The following is a 25,736-nucleotide window of genomic DNA, read 5'->3' as shown; positions in this document are numbered from 1 at the left end:
GGCTTTCCGAAGCATCAACGTAAAGACGCTGATCAAAATAATGGTACACAAATTACTGACATTCGTCGAATATACAAATTGCTCTAAATCCGAAGAAATGACTCTCGGAAACAATAAGCATACCATTAGTACGTAGACTATTCAAAGTTACAATTTATTTTAACTTTAGCTTGCTACTACTCCCGAGTTTAATTCGTAAGAGAAAAATTAACACAATAATGCACACATTTTTCCATGCCAGCTGTAATAATTGCAGAAAAACAAATATATATATATAATATAAATTATGCAAATAATACATCAATGACACAATGAAAACATAGCAACCTTACAAATAAACAATACTGTTTGTCTTTAATAGAATTATACGTGCTTTACATGTGAAATTTAACCTAGTGGACGTATTGCACTATGGTAGCAATCACAATCATTTAAATACAAATTAATTTTCAATTTGCACTATAATAATAATAACGTTCAAATGTCTCGATTTCTTACTGTTTGCAAATTAAATTCACCAAATCAACTAATCAATACATACTCCATACAAAATCTATTGTATTTATTTTTATACGATTTCTACGTGACTCCCTTTTTTTACTGACACTATTTTCAGCGAATACATTCATAGATTTAAAACCCTTATCAAATATGTATTAACGGATAAAAAAATTACTGATTGTAATTCACAATGAACATACAGCTCTTAGAGGACGCTTATCATAGTTATTTTATTGTATAATAGAGAGCAAGAAAATATAACTATGATTCGGAATGTATATAGCTTGACTAAAACTGGAATAAAAGAAAGATATCGGATAAAAAATAAAATCGGCAAGGAGCAGCTTCGTATAGCTGAATCGTAAAAGGAACGTTTTGTCATCATTCAAGAACCATACACGTGTAAAATTAAATCGATCCAATTTGAAGATTAAGTTTTTGGCTGAAAAAAGAAAAATAATAACACCTTTAAAAATATATAATACAAACAAATACAAAATGTATTATACATATTTGTGTATATATTATACCTGTGGATCAGGAGGCGTTTGAGAATGCACAGGTGGACGAACATTAGTTGTCGACGTCGGAGTAGGTTGTCTTGCTTGAAGAGCTGCCGAAACTTGGGATAGTATAACTTGATGACCTGCCGTGCCGGCTACTCCCGTTCTCACCTGTCCGACATTTCCACCGACCAACTGCAACCGCGAATATATATTTTTTATTTATTTATATTTTACCATGATGCCATTATTGGTTTCACCCTTGAGCAACACTTATGGTATTATAAACAAAATTTATAGATTATAAATTTGAAACCATATTCAATTAGTAGGTAAGATGGTTTTTGACTATTTTATGAGGAAATGTTTCAACATTGAAATCAGATAAATTGAGAACACTCTTAAGGAAATGATTTAAATCTGGCCAGCAGCACTACAGAAATCCTCTTCAATTGAGGTCAACCCAGGGCTTCGACCCGGGAATCTCTCGGTGGTTAGCATTAACCCAACCACTGAGCTATACTGCTGGCCAAGTAACATAATCAATAACACTGAGCAGCATAAAAAATACCAGAGTGGATACTAAACAATCTTTACTAAGTTTGGCCCACTGAATTCGAATATGACAATAATTTTCGATGGATTTGCTCTTATTTAAGAGATATGTATGAGCGCTTAAAAAACGAGCAAAAGTGAGTATTAGAATCAATAGTCCGATGTTTTTTTCTATTGATTTTGTTTATTTCTTTGAAATACTTACATATATTCAATTATTTAGCGAATTTTAAAAGAAAAAAACATACTCTTTCTTTTTACACATTTTTTCCATAATGTTATGAGACAATATCGCCAAATTGGTTTTTTATGTCAATTATGTATTTATATTAATTCGATCGGTAAATGATTTTAAATAACATATTTAAATGCACATCGCTTGTGAATGAGCAGTCTCTGTGACGGGCCGGAATGTGAAATTACCGAAAACGCAAATATCGGAAGGCAAAGATCGAAAATCGAAAGATCTTAAGTCGAAAGATCAACAAAAAAAGGGTGCATGGTAAACGGTACATACTCACTTAATTTGCGCGAGCAGGATACAACAGAAACAAGAGGAACAGGCTTTTCCTCCCGTATTAATGTGCGGAAAAGGAAAAGCCTGTTCCTCTTGTATCCTGCTCGCGCAAATTAAGTGAGTATGTACCGTTTACCATGCACCCTTTTTTTTAATCTTTCGACTTAAGATCTTTCGATTTTCGATCTTTGCCTTCCGATATTTGCGTTTTCGGTAATTTCACATTCGAATGAGATCCAATGATGCGCTAGAATAAGAATCTCCATGCTTCATCTGTCTCTTTCATCATGCATAGTCATTAACAAAAGCATATTTAAACTGAATTTAATATCATTTACCGCTCGAACTAGTATTACATATAGTAAATAATTTTTTTTTAGATAAAATCCAATCCTTATAAACGTGGTAAAGTGAAAAAATTGTGAAATAAACTCATATTACGGAAAAAATGCTATTTTTGACTTTTTAAAATTCGTTAGATAAGTATACGTATTTTAAAGCAATAAAAAATTACAATCAATAGAAAAAACATCCGACTATTAATTCCAATACTCAATTACGGCACAGCAATACTAGACTTTGAAATAAAACCTGCAAAACCCAAAAATCTGTAAAATTAAGACATATTTTTATTCTTACATCTCTTAAACGAGAGCAAGCCAACAAAAATTATAATCATAGTCATATTCATATTCAAACGTAGTAAAGATTGACTAGCCTGCGCTCCAGTGAGTAAAAAACATGATTTTTGTTGCTCGGTGTAGTCAAATCATCCAATCGCCGATTAATAAGACTAAATGCATACCTGAATAGTTTGCCGGGGAAGAACACGCGCTCCAGCTTGAGGAATCTGGCGCATAGCTTGTTGTATCTGCTGCATCGTCATCCCGGGCGGTAAAGCTTTATGAGTGCCTTGAGCTTGGACTATCACCTGAGTTCCACCGGCACCCTGCAGATAAAAAAAAAACGATCGTTATATTCGAGACCACAGCATAAAACAGAATTGTTGAAATGAACAAAGACACACTTGAGTTATTTGATTGACTTTCTGCCCTTTCCGTTGAGCCAGAGCCAACTGTTGCTGCAGTTGCAGCTGTCGTATCTGCTGAGGGGTTGCCATCTTCAACGGAGCTTTGTTGGATAGGGCAGTGGCGACTCCGGTTAAAACTCCTGTCCCCGTGATCTTAGTTCCAGCAGCATTCGTCACATTCATATTGCCGGTAGCCACAGCTATAGCAGTCGTGCCACCGACGGAAACCGCAACACGCTCACTACTACCCGCTTGAAGGTTCTAAACAAACAAATATAAATTAAATATAAAAAAAATTGCATCAAATGAAGCACATCATAGCAGAGGCATACTTGTAATTGCTGTTGAGAGGCAAATATTTGAGTGACGGGCTGTTGATTTGCATTTTTTTGCAGGAGCGCTTGTTGACGCTTCAGAAGCAGAGCATTAATATCGACTTCTGTCACAGCACGTGTCAACGTCTTATTGCCGACTGTAGCAATGGACTAAAAAAATTCAAAGAATAGTTTCAATATCGTTCTGATTCAATGTTATTATAAACGATATCACATTATAATAAATGGTACTTGTGTGATTTGAGGTCTCTGTTGCGGAGACGACACTTGGATCGAAGTGACGGTGACGGGTGCGATCTTATTTGCACCCACTTGCTGAGCTACTCCGATCTGTTGTACGATATTGTTTTGCTGTGCGGCTGTTGTGACGTGTGTGAAAACTTTAAGCTGTTGCCGAAGAGCTGCCTGTTGTCGGTAGAACTGAATCTGCGCTTGATTCAAAGGTTTCCCTCCTGCCGTTAGCGTACCGGTTGTACTACCTATAACATTGAAGAAGATCAGCTCAGCTCTTTGGGTCGAAGCATTACTGATTGTGTCATCTGGGTTATACTATACCTTTTACTACGGCTGAAGTGCCTTGTTGCGGGGTGACTACGATACGTTGCTGTCGCTGCAACTGATCTGCTTGTATTACGCGTTGAGGAGGTCTCGGTGAAGGTGCAGCGGCCGCTACGGTGGCCACTGCGTGTGTAGGAGAAGCCGTTCCTAGCGGCGGAGATGAGGTGCACTTCGTTACATTCTGCAACCTGGACGGAGCTACGACTTGTTCGTTGACAATAGTCGGCGCGGCCGTTGAATTCTTTTGCTTTTCTTTGGCGATCCTTTCGGCACGCTTTGCCGCTATGTCCATGGGATTGGAAGGCTTGTCGTAGTTGATTCCGCAGTCGCTCAAAACGGCAACGTGCTTCGGATTCTCAATATTAGGATCGTTGTATCGCCTTTTGGGTGTTGTTGTTTTCTTATTGAGCACCGTTTTCATTATATCGTGCCTTGCGATGACGTCTTTAGTAAACGAAGCGTTGTTATCCTGCTCGTACAGATGCGAAGTTCTCATCTGCCGACTGCTCTTGTGACTCGACTTGCTTTTCTTTTGCTTCTTTTGGTTGGCGTCCATCAGAGACTTGCCTTCTTCCCTCGGCAGTATGATATTTTCATACCTGTTCTTACACTGCCGCGGCGATCGGTATATCCTCGACGTGTTGTTGACCAGATCGGCGACGAGATCCCAGTTCGGAGTGAGCGCCGGAGACAGGATGATCAAGTTCAACGGGAGCCCCTGCGACTTGACGGCATCCAATATGCACTTGTCTTCCGACAGCGTCCATTCCAATACGGAATCAGACTCCGATTGGGGTTTCGGTATCGGTTTAATACCGGGCACGGGCAACGGCGGCCTGATGATGTTGCGGTATTTTTGAAGTTTAATATCGCGACGCATTTTGATGAGAGCAGGAGCCGGCCGTTCAAACAGCGAACGAGGAGTGTACACGGCTTCTTCCCGTCTGTGCAGCTTCGGCGGCCTTCGACTGTCGGGACTGTGACCGCTCTCGACGCGAGGCCGTTTATTATCCCGTTTGATGTACACGGGAGGCAAGTCCGTTTCTAACATAATATTCCAATCGTACAAATACGCTAACGATGTATCAACGTAAATGTCTCCCTCTCCTTGAGGCGGGGTCGGAGGATACCAAACCTAAAATAATATTTCGATGAGAAGTTTTTTATAAAGAATTTGGAAAATCAGAATGATATGAAACAAAAAACGTACAGCCATAATTTCGTTGGTATTCGACGATATCCAAACCTAAAATTAAAATAATGAGAATACGTTAATTTTTAATAAAATTAAAGAGCTCTTTGTTCCGTTCAATCTAGTTAATTTTTGTGTATAAAAAAATCTACAGTTGAAATCGGAACCTTATAAATGTATGAAAAAATTAACTTTTTCAAACAAAATTACTATATTATATAAAAAAAATCCGATTTCAAATAATTTAATTTGTTTATATGAAACAATTAAATATTTTCAGAAACAATTGAATTGAATATTCTCAAAAACATTTGTTAGTACAATAAGATATGCCAATTCTAGAAATGAAAATTGTTAATTACAATTACTTATGAACCAGTTACACAACATTCAGATGAATTTGCTCTATGTACCTTTTGTTAGTGACAAAATGTTATCTTTACAAGATGTATTCTGTAGAAAATGTGTGACCGTACATCTCACCGATGACATCAATTTGATTCGAAAACTCATAATGTGAACATGCCACAATATGCAGCATCCTTCAATAGCAACTACGGCTAACAATAAACCACTCTCAAGAAGAGTCCACAACGTCCCAATGTGACTTCACCATTCCATTGACATTCATGTATCCAAAAAGTCGATAGGCATAATAAAAAAATTGACACAAAATGCATTCCACTGTTGGAACGTTGTTTCAGAATTGTTTTCGCTTTTTTAATGGCACTACCAGACTTTGTAGATGACTAGTGTAAATGATGTCTACATCTACTTGTTTTAGAATATATATTATAGGGAAGTGAGGGTAGAATGTTAAAATGGTGTGACTTTTGCTTTGCAGTGCTTGCTTATAATCCCAGACGTTTGGAATGGCATTGTTGTTTTGGTGAAACATGTCTCTGCATTGTGGAAAAACGTTGTGGCAACATATAGCCAGTGCCAAACCAAAAAAATGTCAGACAACCAACCACTCGCAATATATATATATATAAAAAATATATGTATATATATATAGATAATAAACAAGCCTACAAGAGCAAATGTGACACCAAAACAACAAACGTCAGGCATATAAAAACAACAATAGCAAGGAAAGTCACTTTATTTCCATTTTACAGATGAAATGTAGGTCTATACAGTAGTCAGGCATCCGCGAGAATAATATAGTATATATAAAAAAAAAAAAAAAACAATGTGTAAGGATGCGGTGATTGATATAATCTATATCAATTTAAGAATAAATAAATGCATTATGTAGATCAGTGAATGTCAGCTTAGTATACACGTTGATCCTTATACGAGAGACGAAAATAACATTCACGTTATATGGTGTGAAACGAAATTAGACGTAAATTACCTTTCCTCAATACTTGTTCATACTATGCTACGATCTATCGGAGCATTCCTTTTATACACAAATTTAAAAAAATCCTAGTTGTAATCCATATATACAAAATACTAACTTAAAATCTGACACATCCATCGCTCTATTCATTCTCATATTTCATTCAATGACTCGTTGGTTTTACCAGTTTTATTATGAACAATTTTGGAGTTTTTTGATATTTTCTTAGGAACCGCAATCTCTCTATCGGTGTGACAAGAAGCCCGCCTTGTTCTAATGATCAAATTCGGATTTGGGAACGGCAACGCCGTCAATGTCACCACTGGTTGATTTGTTATTATTTCGGTATTATTTGAGCTGGCCTTCACTTTACTTGTCAACCATCCATCCAAAGTCTTATTTTTATTTGTTATATTTACATGTTTCATAGGACACTTATACCTAGCATTGCGTTTATGGGGCAACGTATTATCAGACACTTTTGATTTTGAAATATCTTTGTGATTGTCGCAGAATGTCTTCTTCAAATCATTATTCCACGCATCGTCGTTCGATAATGGATTTTCTTTGTCGTCCATATTTTGAACGTGCTCTAGAATCGAAGCATCTGCCGACTTATCACAATCTTGTGAAATGTTTTCGGAATTCACATTGGGGTTTGTTATCTTTCTGCGAATTTTCATTGAATTTCTAAGTTTAAAATCGGTATTAATTGGATTCTTTTTAATTTTTTTATGAGATGTTTTATTCGCAGATTTCGAATTTGTTATTAAAGGATTAACGTCTAACGTCCATAGATTAATTTTAACCGAGCCGTGTGACCTAGTTCTAGGACTCTTAGAATTAGATTTTGATTCATTGGAATTAATTTTACTAGATTTTATATTTACATTTGAACCACTGGAATAATTAGAGTCTTCCTCTGAACTACTACTCTCTTCAGTATCAGAGCTGCTACTTGAATTAGCATGATCAGTATTCGAATCATCGTTAATAGAATCATCGTCTGAGTTATTAACCTGCGGTGTAGGTGAATTTACAGGTGATTTTACAGGTGATTTAGGTTTAGTTTTATAACGCGCGTTTCTAATTTTATTAGTATTTTTCTTTGCCGACAAAGACGAATTTACAGATGGCAAACGTGGGTTTACGGGACTATCAGGGACCTGATTGATGGAGTCTTCTCGGGAGAACGTAAGTAAATCGTCGTTATTTGTTTCAGGTTCTGGTGGAGAAGGGGAACGCTCTAAAAGACGCCGCGCAGTCTCCCATTCCCGCTTCTGCTTTTCCATTTCTGCTATGGCTTGCTGCTCGGCAAAAGTAGCAGCTTCGCTGGCTTCGACTAGTCTAATTCCGTAACGCTCGATCGGCGAAAGCTAAAATAAAATAAAGATGAAATGAGTCACGCTATTTATATAAGAAAAGATTACAAAGCTATCAACGGAAAAATAAACCACCTCTTGCATCAATTGTTCTAGTTCCTGTTCTGCTTTGCTAAGTTCGGGAGGCGGTTCCGGTGCTGGATTAGCTAATGGCTCTTCGATGGGTATCGATTCATCGAATTCGGCCAACTCAGCATCGGCTTCCGCTCGAGCGGTAGTAGCAGCAGCAACATCTGCTTCGTCCTCACACTGTGCAAGTGCATTTTCAAAATCGGCATTACTATCAGCTAATTGACTCAATTTAGGTGCCTCTTGAACGACCTCTTCTTGACCAGTAGAAACTTCCATACGTTTGCCGGCGTCCTCTTCCGTACCGACAGTAAACAGATCTTGAATAGAAGACTGTAAAATGAAAAGCATCACATATCAGCACAAAATTCTAAATCTTACAAAATCAGAAACAAACATGATAAAATACGCACACTTTTGAAGTATGCTGTGGTGAAATTGCCGCCTTCGATCGCCACATCTCCGAGTAATCGTTTTTGATTGGCCTTTTTCAAAATATTCTCTTCTATCGTCTTTTCTGATATGAGACGATAGATATGCACGTCTCTCGTTTGACCGATTCTATGGCACCTGTCTTGGGCTTGGGCGTCCATCGTCGGATTCCAATCCGAATCATAGAATATAACGGTATCGGCACCGGTGAGATTTACACCGACACCGCCTGAACGAGTCGACAAAATGAAGGCGAATATGCGTTTGTCGGCATTGAACCTCTCCATCAAAATTTGTCGTTGTTCGACACGCGTCGAACCGTCCAGCCTCAGATATATATGACCGTGGAAATTGAGGAACGCCTCGAGAACGTCCAACATCTTAGTCATCTGCGTGAATATCAGCACTTTGTGATTACCGCTTTTCAACTTACGCAGGATCAGATCCAAAGTTTGAAGTTTTCCTACGAAATACGTAGAAATTAATACAAATGCATGATACATAAATCGATGGAGACTTTAAAATAGAAAAAAAAAAAAAAAACCAACCACAATCATATTGAATGAGCCGTGGATCGGGGAATTGCGTCGTCATGTGAGTCGTAATTTGATGGAACAATTTGAATAAAGGTTTAGTTGATATCGAAAATTCATATTCTATTCTCCTCTCTTCTTGTGTTTTCCACGCAGCTCCTTTGCCTATTTGGAACCGAATTCCAGGACTCATTGCACCGCAAATGAATATAATAAATCTAGAATAACAATTGTACATTTGAACAATTCTTAGATCATTCTAAAGATTAAAGATTACGGTTATAAAAATACCTGTCTAATATTTCATGCATCCTCTTCAGATAAGACTCAACTGTGTTGATATCCTTCTGAATAGTATCGCAAAATTTAATTGATGGAATTGTACAAGCTTCACGCAGATCACAGCCATAAAGTGGATATGCACTACATCGCTTTTCATTAGTATCATAAATAAAATTTAATAAAGTTTTACGTTTATCCTTCAGCAGTTTGTCAATTGAAGCCTGAAAATATAATTATACATTATAATCAGATACAAAACAACTGGTGACCGGAAGAATGCACTCGAAATAGTTGCACTCTCGAAACTACGTCACTATTTAGAGCAATTTAGTGCATTTTTCCGGGAACCAAAACAACTTACTAATAAATTTGTCACCAAAAAGAAAAGCACTCACATCAAAATATCCACTACGTTTAGATTCGACCTGATCAGAGTTACTCCGACTAGACGAATGTATCGTTTGAGCTGTCCTCGCCGTGCTCAATTGTTTCAAAACTCGAGCTGTTAAAGGTTGAACCACGGAAACAGTATGCGGTGTGAGATTTTCGTCTGCCGACGCGTTTTGTGTACTGTCAGTTTTCTGTATCAACGGTAATCGAAGTTGTTGTCGAACGGGCGTGATAGTTTGTTGGGCGTTTTGCATATTCGTTATTGTCGAAGGTGGCATACGAGGACTGGTTCCAACAGCTACGCCGGTGTTAGACGAACGAGAGCTCAGTGGGATCGGTCTTAGCGTGACGTGAATTCTCAACGCAGCTTGGGGACATGGAGGTGGTGGCAAAGGCAACGAATCAATTTTGGAAACTTGATTTTCGTTTACCTTCAACTGCTGAACTCTATACGATTCAAAGGCACTACAACTTTCCAATTTTAACAAATTCATATTGAAATTTGAAACATCAAAATCCTGAAAGAATATAATAGTCTCATTATTAAATTGCTCACACTTCATTAAAGAAAAAAAACAAAAAAAAAACAGGATCATACCTCCAAAGGATCATGTTTTTGCATATTGCAAATTAGCGAAGGCAGATAATAGTTGACACCTTCCATTTGAAACGGTGAAATAGTCGGTCTGACTTCAAATAAATTCGGATGGTTGCATACTTTCCGCAGTTGCATTAGGATATTGATGACACTCAAAAGATTTCCACTTGCAAGTGTCTCTTTGGTTCTGAAATAACAAACACAAAACTTCATAAGTCGGAGAAACAAATAGAAAAAAGCCAATCATTACAACATAAACATTAAACTTACTTTGATCGTGACATGAAATCGTCATAAAGAAATCGCTGTCTCTTTGAAAGCCGGCATATGACCACGTGTTCGAATTTTTTGGGCATTTGTTTTTCCACTTCACATTTGAGCCGACGGAGTAAAAATGGCCGTAATACCTGAAGAATAAAAATATCTAATATTTTCATTAAAATAATTAAAGCGTATTATCAAAATTTCCAAAGTGGAAAAAAAGTAACGAGTTTCAAAGTTCAGATTAAAATATTGAAACGTCGAGACTACACATTTACCTTATGAAGACGTTTAATTACGTTCTCATTGTACTCGGAATTTCCCTCTATCATACCCGTAACCGGATTGCTAAACCACTCTTTAAATTCGGCGTGTGATGCAAATATATCAGGCATGAGAAAATGCATGAGAGACCATAATTCCATTAAATTGTTTTGAAGGGGTGTTCCAGTTAATAAAAGTCGTCTAAAAACATAGCACACATAAGTATACAAATTTAAACTATTTACTTTGCACAGATGTTTTCTTCACTTACTGTTGTGTCTTAAAATTTAAAAGTAGTTGCCACCTTTGTGATTTGAAATTTTTAATATTTTGTGCTTCGTCTAATATAAGATACTTCCATTTCTTCCGCCTAAAGCTTTGATGATCTTGAATAACTAATTTGTAAGAAGTCACGCATATGTGAAACGCATTGAACTTAGTCCATCCGATTCGTTTCAGTTTACGTTCCTTCTGATTTCCATAATAGGTTAAAATTTTAAAACCGGGACACCATTTTTTAAATTCCATCTCCCAGTTTAGCATGACCGACGTTGGTACGACAATTAAATGAGGTCCCCAATCTCCCTTTTCACAGGCAAGATGCGCCAGTAAGGCAATTGTTTGGATAGTTTTCCCTAGGCCCATTTCGTCTGCAAGGATTCCGTTGAGTCTCCGCTGCTCCATAGTAACAAGCCAGTCTAAGCCGATGTGTTGATATTCTCTTAAACTGTGTTTTAAAAGGAATGGTACTTTTGTGACTACTTGAGTGGAAGACAAGGTGTTTCCGGTAGGCTGTATTGACTCTGCAATAGCAGCCGCGTCTTCCATACGATGTTCATCAGCATTTTGATTCACTATCGATTCACCACCTTCACCCATTAAAGCATCCAATCCTTCTGAATCGTTACCCTCTTCGGTATTATCTGAAGCGACACTTTCATCATCATCTTCACTTTCTTCTTCATAATCAGAATCAGAATCTTTTTCTTTTTCGGCATTCTTTTCTTGAGATTCTACATTTTCATCATCCACTACAGAAGTATCATTTTCGGGTGGCGCACCACTATATTTCTTTTTTAATTCTTCTATACTCATTTCGTTCTCAGCATTTAATTCATCAATTTCTTTTTCATAATCATGTTGATTTTCAACCTTTTCTTGTTCCATTATTGTATCTTCATCATCACTTGAGTCTCCATCAGCCTGGAATTCAGAATCGTCTTCTTTTTTATCAGATACTACACTAGTTTTGTCTTCTTCATCTTCAGATAGCTAAAATAGTAATAATAAATATAAAATATTTGGAAGATGGATACATTTTAAATTAAAATGTGTGATAAGACAAGAAAAAAATATTCACATTAATTTTGTCCCGGTTTTCCAGATAATCTTGAGGTAATTCATTAAGAAACTCATCAAGATCCATTTGAGATTCTCTTTGAAGGGCTTCTATTTCATCTTTATGAGAATTATCACCAGTTTCTTCCCTTTCCGCTCTCTCGGCAGCATCAATAGTTTCTTCATCGTCAGAAGAACCAACATTACTAGGACAAAATTCTCCTGAAATCAAAATACGGAATTGAAAACAACAATATTACTTAGCACTATGAAATGCACAAACCTAATAACAATAAATTTTATTATTAATTTAGTCTAGCCCTTTTAGTAACCTTCGATTTTTCAATATATATGCCAAAAATACCCTAAGAAATGTGTTTTTTTGTGGTTGTACTAATAGCTGTCAAAACCATAGGTCATTTCGAAAATCTGATTTATTGGCTAACGGATGAGGGTATTTTTGGCGATTCTATGAAAGCCGATATATCGGCTCTAGAGTATTATAAGGGTTAATAACGAACCGTCTGATTGATAACTTGTGGATGACGCTTTGCTAGAAGATTGTTTTGAAACAGGAATCTGAGTCCTTAAACCTTCAGCCAGCTGTTGCGAATACTTCTCCGTCTGATCGACAATAAAATTTAATTGCTGGTCTAGAGCTTGTTTTCGCTTTTCTTCTAATCTAGTTTGCTGCCTATATTCAACAAGCTAAAATAAAAACGCAAACATAATAATCACAAAGAACATACAAATTAGAACGATTTAAAACCGACACACAAAAAAATGATAAATAACCTTTTCAACATTGGTCCAAAATAATCTAACTTCCTTTGCTATAAAGGATGCTATCCGTCTTAATTGATGTTCCTGCGCTTTTTCAGCTTTTTGAGAGGACAGTTCCTTTTCTTGGAAATATTTCTGTATCATACGGGCGCACTTCTTAGCTGCCGCCTTTTTCCATTTTCGCTCTTGAGCAAAATCCGTCGCTAACCAAACCATCTCTTCTAAAAGGTAATCCCAGTGCGCTTTAGGCCTCGAAGGTTCGACTACTTTCGGTAATCTCTTTTCCGTCCACAAACCCTCCTTTTGCAATTCACTTATCCTTTGCATAACGAAAGCTTCCTGCAATACAAAAAATTCCAAAATAATACAACATCCGAAATCAAAGTAAATAAAAAAAAAAAAAACACTGAAAACGAAAATTACTTGTTTGGCCTTTTCAACTATTTGTTCTTGAGAACTCGGAGCAGGTGGAACAGGAGTCGTCGGAGACGCCGTATGATTTACGGACGTTCTTGTTACACCAGAATTTACAATAATTAAAGGAGTACCACCTGAGAACGAAAAACACGATTAAATTAAAGCGCACTACACACAGAACTACGAGATACACTTTACACATAAAGCCAAACAGGATATAATCAACCACCACGTATGTATTAAATACCTAGTCTTGTCATAAGTTCTGTTACTAAGATTTGCGATCGTAAATATGAAAACAACCTTAAGACTTGGTGCTTATAAGAGACGCCCAAGTCGTCCGTTTACGACGTTGGCGACGATAATGAAACTCATATCTCAAAGAAGCATATTAGTCGACATGGACCAGGGAACAACGAAATATATGCCAGAAGTGTCTGGGAAGCTTAGATAGTCGACTGAGATCAGCGGGGACATAATCCTCTTTGGTGGGTGTGGTCCTACAAAAGGATGAAAAAAATTGCATTTTTGCGAAAAAAGCCAAAACTTTGGCTTAAGTTAATTATTATTAAAGTTATTATAATGTCCTGGAAGGCGTTATGAAGCACCAGAACTCACGCCTATTCAATAAAGGGAATTGGATATTTCCACAGGATTTGACACCAACTAAAAAAGCAAAAAAAAAAGCGTTGCTGATGGCGAATATTCGGGCGATTAACAGCATGGCAGAACGACCATAACCTTAATCCCCTGAATTATAAATTATATTCAGATCTGGAGAGCATAGCATGCTCTAAACGCCATAATATTTTAAATTCGATTAATATGCTTTTGAACAAAGCATTCGACGAATTTCTAGTGGAAGTGGTAGATGATAGACACATAGCCGAAGAGTTTAATGGGATTTATAAAAAATTTTGTATATGTGTTTTTGTTGTAAATAAAATTTGTTTCATGTCAATCAATGTGAATTTTAGTTTTTTATATATATTTGTTAAAACAGAACTTACAGCACGACTAGGTACACACACATATATATATATATATTAAACATAAACACCTAATTGTATGTATACATATATACGTATATAGTCTCGAATAAACCATAACTTAAACAACGGCAAAAATTACGATTAAAAAAGTGAAGAGAAAGCAGTTATAATAAAAATTCGGTATACCGTTCAACAATATTTCCAACATGCAAATTTAAAAAAAAAAAAAAACTATGTAACGTATGAAAAGATTGCAACATAAAAACCACATCCTATATAAAAGGGACATTCTGAAAAGAAGTACGTTATTCTCATACAATAATAATAATACATAAATCTAAAACAAAAAAAAAAAAAGTCACTGATGTGAGAATTGAGGTGTGTGGCACATAGTACCTGGTAATCTCGGTGGGGCTACTGGGGAATGATGTCTGTGTGGTGCAAACACCATGCCGTGTCTACCTCCGGCTGGTCGGCCAGGAACGGAACCTACAAGCACCCCGTGCCACACTGTATACTACTGATTATTTGAAAAATTTCGCCCTACGGAACCTCAACGGTAAATTTGGACGAGAAATATATATATATATAAATACTAGATCGGTCAACGCCGAGACCGTTTTTCTCACCTTGCTGGGTGAGCTGGGCGACGGCGGCCGGCAGGGTCGTGGAGACGGCGACGGGGGTCGCGCCGACGCCTGGTATTTTAATCTCGGCCCCCTGCGGCGTACCCTGCGCGGCGTTGCTTTGGTTCGAAGCGTGACTCGACGGCTCTCGATCGTCGGACTCCTCCGTCGTGTCCAAGCGGTGCGATCGGATGTACGCGAGAAGCTGAGGAGTTGGCGGGCGCTTTCTCCACGTCTGATAATCCATCATGTTGCCGCCGGATTGTAGGTAAAAGAGTTCGGCAGCGTTTTCATTGTGCCTATCGAACACAACACGTACAGTCTCACAATGCACACATACATACATATATACAAGTTCGCACGAAACGAACGCACATTCAAAAGCATACGAAATGAATCCAATTAGAAATTATGCTAAATTAAACCACCTTTCGAAATGAATTTACCTGGAATTCAATTATTACATACAATAATCACGATCGTATTTGATTTACTATTAATAAACACGTTTATCGCAAAACATACATATATACGAAGTGTAAATACAGATACGTAGCATTCATTGTTTACAATTCGTAAAGAATGAGTCTGACGGTTAAATATTTAGTACTTCTCGACTGGTGACTCACACGATAATTCCACATATTGATTTTAAATATAAACCGTGCGTAAACGGAGGATATATAGATACTAATAATGATTACTATATCGGTACTAATAATGATTACTATATCGGTACTAATAATAATATTGCGAGTCAATCGTGTACAAAAGTTAAATATCGATTGCTAGCATATGCATCGTCCGAGAATCACACGAGGAAAATAAAAAAGTATGAGGTCACTGTATTGTAATGCACTACTTATGTATACGGCGAGTTGTTTTGGACCATTTGGTCGAATGATGAAAATAATAACCCGTAGGGCCTCAACGATTGAATTTGAGATGTGTGTGCAATTTGAAAGGTTGTAAAATGATATTATACGCATCACTTAATGATTCTTAATTGATTTAAACGATATAATAGCCTTTGTTCTCGGTTGACAATATTGACTCGTCAGTGATTACTTTTATTCGAGACAGTTAAAAGATCCAATTAAGACAGTTCGACCCGATCAATAACACTGAGAGACAAAAATATTATCGGATCGGAGGCTAATCAATCTTTACTTTAAGTTTACAAATATTTTTGTTGGTTTTCTGTCATGAGACACCAGCGTTTAAAAATTCAACTATAGCAGTCTTCAACTCAAAATCTAGTATATCTGTGCCAACAATGAGTATTGGAATCAAGAGTCAGATGTTTTTTCTATTGACTGTGTTTTTTTTTTGTTTATTTTACACATTTTCCCCCAAATATTTCACTTTATCACATTTATTAGGGTTGGTTTTTTATCTCAATTTTTATTTATTTAATATCTAATACCAGTTGGAGCGGTTAATGATTTTAAATCGAGTCAAAAAATGCTTTTGATGATGATCGTATGTATGATGCAACAGCAAGATGAAGAATGGAGATTGATACTCTTGCGTATCATTCACCAGCAACACTGCCTCAAACATTTCATTATGTTATTTAAAATCATTTACCACTCGAATTAATACGCTCACATAAAAAAAAATATATATATATTGAGATTGAAAACGTAGTGGAATATAAAACTGGCCCAATAAACGCATGATAAAAGAATTTTTGATTATTAAAATTAGCTAGATAAATAATTATATTTATTTTAAAGCAATAAAAAAATCACAGTGAATAGAAACAGTCCCCCGACTATTAGGGGTTCCAAATATTCGAATATCGAATAGTAAATTATTTATTTGTAGTTTTAAGGTCAAGATATTATTAAAATTTTAAGAGATCATAATATGGAATATCAAATAGAACTAAATGTGCCGTAGATTGAAAATAAAAAATAAGTTCGTATAAAAAGTATTCGAATATTCAGATTTGGAACCCATACTGACTATTGATTCCAATACTTAGTTTTGGCATAGTAATACCAGATTTTGAGATAAATCATTACCAAATTTGAATTCAGTGTGATCAATCTTGGTAAGGATTGATAAGTCTCCGCTCCAGTAAGAAAAAAAGCCCAACTAGAATAATACCATTCATTGCCAACACTGTTCAATTGTAGATCCTTTTTGAGAGTTACATTCAACTCCAATATTGTATTTTATTATGTGAATGATTTAAAACACATCAAACATAGAGAAGAAACCTATGAGTATGATTAATAAATAAAGCAACAGCGAAAGCTTATTCTACATATTGTGCTTCAATAAATGAACCACAAATAAAAAGAGAAAATTCATTATGGACGTACAACGAAAAACCATCAACTGCATTGATTATTGTTTCATTTTTACCAAAATAACTATTTGAACTCGATTCACGAATAATTGATCAGTTTATGGTTTAATATTGCACACCAAAGATACATACATATATAGTAGAATTATTCGTACAAAATAAACAATAGAAATATAATACCTTTCTCTGATACTCTTCAGCCTGGCTAATTTGTGCTCTAAAATTCGTCTCCTAAGTCCGCTGATATCGTCGCACGCGGTCACTTTTTCTAAACTCTCCGATACTTTAAGGCGTTTTTTCGACATGGCAAAAGAATTATTAATACACGGCAATGTCGACGAGTTGACGGGCGCCTGAGACGTCCCACTGGCACTCTTTGCACACACCACGGACTGGAACGTACTCACACTAGGATCGAGTATCATTTTGGTCGGACTACTCACTACACAATTGCTAACACTGGAGATGGTCCTCATCAGCTGGTGCGCCGGCGACTTTTGGCGCGCCGGCGACACCGCCGAAAGTTCTAATTTGATGGACGAAGACGATGACGACGGAGCTGGAGATGTATCCATTCGCTCTACCAGCTCGACGTCTTCATTCTGTGAAATCTGAAAATCAACCAGCGTCACACATTCGATAAATCTGTATGTATAGATGTATTTTTTTTACTAAATTAGTTGATTCTTTACCTGAAGAATTGTGATGGGGCCCGCCGAAGCTCTGCCTTCCGATGGCAGGCCGGGGGCCCCTTCCCTCTCCTCCATGGCACGGGTCCCAAGTATGATACATTCATTTTTTTCATTCATATTATATTAAGCATCTGAAATTCATACAAAGTCGACATTAGAGTTGGCGTATTGATAGATGCGTTTTTTTTTTAGGACAGGCATTGAATAAACGATATGCTATTCGACAAACAGAAAAATCCGAGTAATAAATTCAAACGTGTCTCGTCAACATTGCGATTTACATACGTATCGTCGATGTAAATCGCAAGTTGCCAGTATGATGAAATACTTGCGAAATACTGAAACGATGCGGATGATCATATTTGTGCAATTTTCGACGAGAGGATAGTTTTATAGCGGGAATTGGATGACAAAAATGTGCTAAGCTCATTCAAATTGCAATGAAATTTACATTTTATATTTTAATTCGTGTGTGAATCGTGGAATAGTTTCTAAATCATTAACGTTTCAAAGGAAACACGAGGCAAAAATTTATTTTTAGGGAGAAATAGCCAACTCTAGAGGAACCATAATCAAAATAAATTAATAAATAGATATGTATATGTTAATATAATAGAATAAATTAATAAATAGAAATATATAAAGATAGTTTTTGGATAAGCGCTGAAATGTCGAGTACATTTCTACAGCTCTAAGAGAAGACAAGTTTATATTTAATAGCATTTCCTAAATCTTCGTTTGTGGCATATAAAATTACAACCAGATATTAATAACGTTGCTAGTTTGTATGAGGCATAAGAATCACACTAAATCAAGAATATACTATAATATAAACAATGCAATTTTTAATACATATTTGTATAGATATTGAGGGGGGGGGGGGGGGGAGAATAAAAAAATATTCAACTTAAAAGGGGGTGGGTCAGACCTATAAAGGTTGAGAAACCCAGATCTAGATTTGGTCAATACTATTTCAGAATGACAATTCAAAAAATAGTGTATTCAATTTGATACAAAATGAAAGTCTATTAATATCAGATATTGCACAATAGTTCAAAATCAATAACCAAACAGGTTTGGTATACATACATATGTAACAACCAACATTGTTATTTAATTTAAATATACAAACAGAATAACAAACGTAAATTAGCGAAGTGAAAAATTAGCCTTATAAAAACCATGTGAACTGTATAAGAGGTATGTAAAAAGATGATGAAATGTCAAAAAAAAAAAAAAAAAAAAGCACCATTGTTTGCATTATATCAAATAATCACAGATTTGTTTCATCAATTCAGCCCCGAAAGTAAACATACGTATAGAAAAATAATCAAGGCATTTTCGCGTACTATTGTGAAGTAGGCAAATGTATTGTTTTATGATAAACTATCGCAAAAAAAAAAATTAGTGAATAGAATAATTCCGAATATTAACATTGAAGTTTATCTCGCCTAAAACAGATGTGTCAATGTGTGAGTTCAAAATAACAAACCGATTAGGTAGTAAATAATGAACCGATTTCTTGGAGTTAAAAATAATAAATTTGTACAAATCCTTATAACGCGATGAAATGTTTTTCCTTGGGTAAAAAAAGTGTTTAGATCGACACTGGAACGATAAATCGACTGTCATTGTGTCGGTCGCCGAGACATGTACAATTAATATTTATGAATCTTATCGCGTTCGTAGAATCGACAGTAGATAAAAATAATAATAATAATGATGAAAAAAACAACGCAATACGACAACAACAAACGGCAAACGTAAACAATCGCAACTTACCGGCGAATTTATAGGTTAGGCGTGTTGACAAGTTTCGCGCCAAAAATGTCAAAAGAAAAAAGAAAGCGCAGTTCGAAAATTGCGCGAAATCGCGTTTGACAGATCGGAAGGGCGAGGCGTGTAGACGCGGGCCGATGGACGCTGACGCGCCCATTCAAAACATTGACGCCGACTGCGACTGAAATACGGTCTGAAGGAAGAACGCGCGCCGGCAAACAATGGCGTCCGTCCGCTCCGAAGGACGCTTCAGAGTGAGAGGACGGAAACGGAAGTGATACTTCGGTAGCGGGTGTCGGGGGGGACGAGCTCGCGGGGCGCAGCCGTTCGCCGGGTGGGGATCGCGGGCGGGCGGGGGCGAGGGGCGAGGCGCGAGGGGGTCTGCGAGGGGCGCTTTGGCGGGGGGGCGGTGGGGCGGAGGTGCGGGACGGCGGGGAGAGGCGGCGTCGCGGGCGCCTTATGTAAGGCGGCGGCGACGGCGACGGCGGCCATGACAGCGGGCCGGTGGGGAGGGGCGCGGGGGCGGGCTCACCGCGTAATCCGAGGAGTGGCCGGTGAGGGGGGCGCATCTCGAGTCGGGGGCGCGGGCCGGGGGGCGCCGGCTCCGGGGGCGAGCGGCGGCGGGGCGCGGGGCGGGCGCGGAGACGTCGGCGGGCGGCGTTGCAGCGCGCCTCCGAGGCTAGCGCTGTCTCACGGCTACCAACCGCAGCGCGCCGAACACGGCTACGGCTACACCTACACCTGTGCCGCGCCGCGCCGTGCGTCTCGACTACGCTCGTTCGACGCGCGACGGGGATGCGCCCCCCGATTACGCGCCCACATGGAGAGGGGACATGAGGGGGGGGGGAGGGTCGGGGGCGTCGGCGCCGGGGGCGACACGTACCACCACCGGAAGTGGCCGCGGCGGCGGCTCCCGGTGAAAATGCTATGCGCGCGCACGCGCATCTCCGCCTCCGCCTCGTGCCTCGTGCCTATTTTCAAACAAACGTTAATAATAATGCACGTTTATCGCTTCCGAGAACCGCAATTGCGCATTTAAAATTCATGTCGCTCCGTTTTGATTATGACGATTCGAAATTGCGTTGCGGTTGACGGCGAAATGGTCAACCCCGTTAATTCGAAATTCGCATCGTCGACGTTTGAAATATGGATGAAATAATAAAATTATCTACATACAATCGTTTCATATTTATTCTTCAGTTTTTTTTCAGTGTCGTTAAATGAAAAAAATTAAATGTAAACAATATGAATTTCGAATTATGTAATTTATGAAAATGCATTAGCACATTAACAATGCTAAATAGGGAGAGGAGCTGAAACGGTAATTGCCCCCCCCCCCTTTGGAAAAATCTGAAATAACGCCCCCCCCCCCTTTTATCTTTAATGTATCTTTCTAGTATTTTTAATATAGTATCCACTTATTTGTAGATACAAAAATTTCGGCAGGTTATCTTCAGTTTTTAAACTTCAAACTTTAGGAAACACTATCTTTTTCTGTAAAATTTTATTCGTTTTCAATATGGTAATATATGCGCAAAGCACTGCAATTATTGAGCATATAGATTGTTGAGAACATTTTATACCATCAACGCAGTGGTGTCACCCTAATGGTTTCCATGGGCTTTCGGAAACCCGTTATTTAATCTAAAAATTCATATAATTTTTATTAAAAATTATGCAAACCTTGAAAATTTAATGAACTGTCATGTATTAGTGCCTTGGATGAAAAAAAACGTATATATACATATTTTTTCAAAATAATATTATTGAAAACAAATTTGGAAACCCGTTGTTCCAAAATTGGGGTGACACCACTGCATCAATGATATTTTTATTCTTTATCAATATTTAATTAGCAATATAATATCTTGCTGTTAGTTGACTTTCATATAAAATACCCATTTGGTTCGATTCAATGTGGCCAGTAATTATATCCTGGCCGATAACTGTAACATTTCACCCATCCACTTCTGTATGAACAACATTTTTTAAATACTCTCTTTTATTATATTGATAATACCTACAATTTCGATATTGTCTTCGTATATTTTAAATATATATTTTTTCGATTAAGAAATTATCCTTTCTTTAATTAATTACCCATTTCGCTATTTTTAAAAATTAAATTTCAAAATATGCATAGTTTTTGTATGTTATATTTATCATTACAAATAAATAACTGAGTCTAGCTTTTATGCCATCAAGTAATTTAAAAAATTAAATGTCAGATAATTAATGTAATTATAATTAAGTTAATTTCACAATAATCATAATTACATTATTAAACTAATTTCAAATTTAGCAGCAAATGTATTAATCGACATATATGTGTACATGCATAGGTACTACAATCTTGAAATATTATTTGACTTCCAAATTTATTTTATCTTATGATTGAATTGAAGTAGTCCATATGTACATATATATGTATACGTAAAAAAACTCAGAAATAATTCTCATTTTTATTTTACATTGTAAAGAAAACAAATTTTAAAGTATTACAAAGAAAAAACAACATTTTAGAAGAAATGAATAGCTCATTTCAATTCAAGTAAATTTCAACATACATAATAAATAGAAAGTATTTTTCAATTTGTTTAATTTATTTTTAAGAAAGGTACATACAAACACTGAATAACATTCATCAGGTTTATAACCTTTATAGCGTATATTTACACTTTACAAAAGTAATATTTTTATATATTATATATGTACGTAGTAGCATTAAATTTAACATTTTTCTACAGAAAAATACCACTTAGAATCACAGAAATAACGGAAAAAAAGAAAACAATCTGGATGAAAATATAGTTAAATAAGAATTGAGATTTATTTACAAATACAAAATACAAAAATTAAATAATTTAGTTCAGGCTACAGATATGTGATTAATATATAATTGCTCAAAAATACAGGGCCAGTAAAATTAATTTGCAAACTTGCAAAATGTACAAATATTATATTTGGATGAATTTTCCAGTGCAATGTGCTTTTTATTACCGATGAATTTTTAAATATAATCTGATCAATGTTTATTTAAAAAATAAACAGACGTTTTTACTGACCCTGAAATTTATATATTATATATATTTATATTTATGAATGAATTTTGGTCCCTGAACGTAAGATGATAGAATAACTTAAATGTGACTTTAAACATAATAAAATATACACGTGAAAATAAAATGCACATTTAAAAATAATTTAAATATAATAAATAATTATATTTACAAATGAAAATTAAGTAAAATAAATTAAAACACATTGTCTTTTATCAATACGATTTATGATTATGTTTTAAATGAAGAAAAGATCATCGTACATATTTTATACAAATTTATATTTTATTAAATTATACAAAACATCTAGTGAAAAATCTTTCTTTGGAAGAAAAATGATTAATTAATTAAGTGTAAAATAATAGACAACATTGAGATTTACAAGCTCCATTTTACACAAACGATAAACTGTAATAGCGTTTATTAAATGTAAAAGCACATCGAAGACATGTCAATTTAACGAAAATGATGTCACACATCTCGGGTATTCAATAAATAGTCAAAAAGTCACTATGTATATATGTATTCACTATAACGTTATACAACTATGAACGTTCTTCTTAAAAATCAATTTGCAACTAGATTTGATGACACGCATTGTCCACAAACTAAACTAAACGCTTATCACGCTGGATTCGGAGTCTCTGATTCGTCTTTGTCGTCTTCGAGCGGCGGAAAAGCTATATTGTCTCTTTGGAAAAGATCGTGAGCCTTCTCGGCCCATAGTTTCTCTTCTTTTTGTATTTTTAATGTGTTGTCTTTGACTTGAGCGTCCGGGTTTCCGTACGTGGGTGGATTGGCGTATGGATCGTATCCCAACACACTCAGCATCGGCGCAATATCTGCCATGTCGTTGGTAACATCTGACGGGATGGCACCGACCCAACGCGTGAGCGCTTCCATATTCACGGGTTTGATGACCTGATCTGAAGACCTCTCTACCCTGTAAAATTGAAAAATATTAGTATATATCACATCGGTAATACCAACACTAAACAAATAGGTGCTAATTCAATTGGACATACTTAGACAACAGCACTCCGTTTGGTTTATTGATAAACTCCTCGTGGTGTAGAACTGACTCATTCCAAGGCACGTCTAAAAACTTTAAAATGCGATCCATTTGATCCCGTGGATGAAGCACCAATTGCTCATAGTGAACCTTCAATTAAAAATTATAAATTATTACTAATCACATACAAAAACAAATTATTATTTCATACTCAATAAAAAAAATTCGGATGTGACCAACGCATGACTCTATGTATGTTTTTGAGTAATATAAGAAGGTCACAAAATAAAATTCGATAATTAAACATACATACACATTCACACGTACTGGCTATGAGAGCATTTTCGATGCAAATTGAGCGCATATATAGGGAAACTTACACAAGACAAAAGTTCCACTTCCGGTTGTCGGATTTTGTTCTGAATCTGACCAAAACCTTATCAGCTTTAAATTATACTTGAATTTAATTCGTGAAGAGTACATATGTTTAAGGGGGCGAAAAAAATAGTGAAAGAAAAATCGAACAAGAGTAAACTGCCACTTCCGGTTGACGGATGCTTACCAAATTTTATACATAACTTGGTATAAGCTAGATATGAAATTTCAGTTCAATAAATCAAAAGGATTCTCGGAAAAACATAAAAAACCTCGATTCTCTAGAGTAAAAGTACTACTTCCGGTCAGGTAAAAATATTAGAGAATAAAATTTATAATTTCTATTACATGTAAAAAAATATCAGTCTGATTCAGTTAGCGTTTTGAGAGAAAATTGAATTCAAAAACTTAAAAAAAGAGAAACACCTGCGTATAAGGGGAGGTACCTACATACATACATAAAGTAATACCAAAACTGTAGAGTAATAAAGGATATGTAGAATTACCACAAGACACTTATCAGGACCGACATCTTTACACTGTCCATGCATCACTTCTATGGCATGGTTCCACTTGGTGAGGCACTGCCGGTAGCTTCTCAAATCAAACCCTGTTATGGTCACCTAGAAAGTAAATAGATCAACAGTATTATTCAATAATCCAATTTTTATTTAACATTTTCATACTGTACAGTAACAAACCTGTCGTGATATGATAGAGTGAACCGTCGCTCTGCCGTCTCTGACCATGAAGATAAATTTGGCATTCGGAAAGAGTTCCAAAACATACGAACCCATCTTGAGAGTTAAGGGATCTTTGTTGCAAAGACGAGGTGCTGGATCACCGTGCTTCGCTATGACTTCCAAACAAAACGCCGCTATTGCACTATCCAAAACCTGAAAGCGCACACATAGTATAAATATTTTGAAAAATACGTTTAAAACATTTATAAGGGTTTGAGTATGATGTACTAACATTCTTTGAGATTCCAGCTTCCTCTAATCGCACAGATTCCTTTTGTGACTTGAGCCAATGAGATCTCATTTGCAGTATGCGTGGTATAACGCGAGTTTCTTGGCCGCACCTGTCGATGAAAAAAAATAATTTAATATTGTAATTAACATGTAATAATATATGTATATGTTAAGATTATTTAAAGATTTTTATATTACCTGACTTCAGGATGGGCATCCAGCATGGCTCTCATCAACGTTGTACCGGATCTGGGGACTCCTCCGATGAAGATAAGCGGCATTTGTCGGTTGTATGGGTATGTTTTCCTGTCTGCACCAACGACGAATTTCTGAAGAAATAAAATTATATTATGAAAAATGTGTTATACTATTAAGTTTTTTTTGAAGATATGTAGTTTGTATTATTAAAATTAAATATGTAGAATAAAATTCAAAAATATAATATACGTAATATATAAGTTGAAATTAAAATTCTTTTGTTTTTAATATTTCACGCTTACTAATTTTGCGTTCACAAAATGGCGTGTTCATTGAAAAATATTCAAATGTTTTTGATTTTTAAATGATTTTTTTTATTGTTAAATTGTTATAAATGTTATAAATTATTTAATACATCTTA

At 36.2% G+C, this 25,736-nt stretch overlaps 2 protein-coding genes across 2 annotated transcripts in view; both read right to left on the bottom strand.

Moving 5' to 3' along the window:
• Positions 1-330: 330 nt before the first annotated feature.
• Positions 331-19,953, bottom strand: dom (domino helicase). The gene is made up of 27 exons (XM_077427858.1): positions 19,701-19,953; positions 17,919-18,049; positions 17,407-17,837; positions 14,910-15,205; positions 14,677-14,769; positions 13,295-13,422; positions 12,884-13,210; positions 12,610-12,796; positions 12,111-12,310; positions 11,022-12,022; positions 10,765-10,951; positions 10,496-10,632; positions 10,226-10,412; positions 9,633-10,145; positions 9,247-9,458; positions 8,971-9,173; positions 8,404-8,885; positions 7,997-8,323; positions 7,706-7,915; positions 5,210-5,245; positions 3,997-5,134; positions 3,673-3,920; positions 3,439-3,591; positions 3,104-3,367; positions 2,882-3,025; positions 1,032-1,199; positions 331-943 (listed from the first exon to the last, which is right to left on the bottom strand). The coding sequence occupies exons 2-27, from the start codon at positions 18,033-18,035 to the stop codon at positions 932-934; spliced, it is 7,401 nt and encodes a 2,466-aa protein (XP_077283984.1). The 5' UTR covers positions 18,036-18,049; positions 19,701-19,953; the 3' UTR covers positions 331-931.
• Positions 19,954-22,970: 3,017 nt separating this feature from the next.
• Tpst (tyrosylprotein sulfotransferase) overlaps positions 22,971-25,736 on the bottom strand; it is a 235,958-nt gene continuing 233,192 nt past the window's right edge. The window contains exons 6-11 of the mRNA XM_077426876.1: positions 25,316-25,446; positions 25,119-25,227; positions 24,845-25,039; positions 24,650-24,766; positions 23,782-23,918; positions 22,971-23,699 (exon numbers count right to left, since the gene is read on the bottom strand). Coding sequence (XP_077283002.1) covers positions 23,381-23,699; positions 23,782-23,918; positions 24,650-24,766; positions 24,845-25,039; positions 25,119-25,227; positions 25,316-25,446 — 1,008 coding nt within the window. The 3' untranslated portion in view covers positions 22,971-23,380. The remainder of the gene's footprint in view (positions 23,700-23,781; positions 23,919-24,649; positions 24,767-24,844; positions 25,040-25,118; positions 25,228-25,315; positions 25,447-25,736) is intronic.

The sequence above is a fragment of the Arctopsyche grandis genome, chromosome 3 (assembly GCF_051622035.1).
Source record: "Arctopsyche grandis isolate Sample6627 chromosome 3, ASM5162203v2, whole genome shotgun sequence".
NCBI classification, from domain to species: domain Eukaryota; kingdom Metazoa; phylum Arthropoda; class Insecta; order Trichoptera; family Hydropsychidae; genus Arctopsyche; species Arctopsyche grandis.
This window is presented reverse-complemented; position numbering and strand designations above follow the sequence as displayed.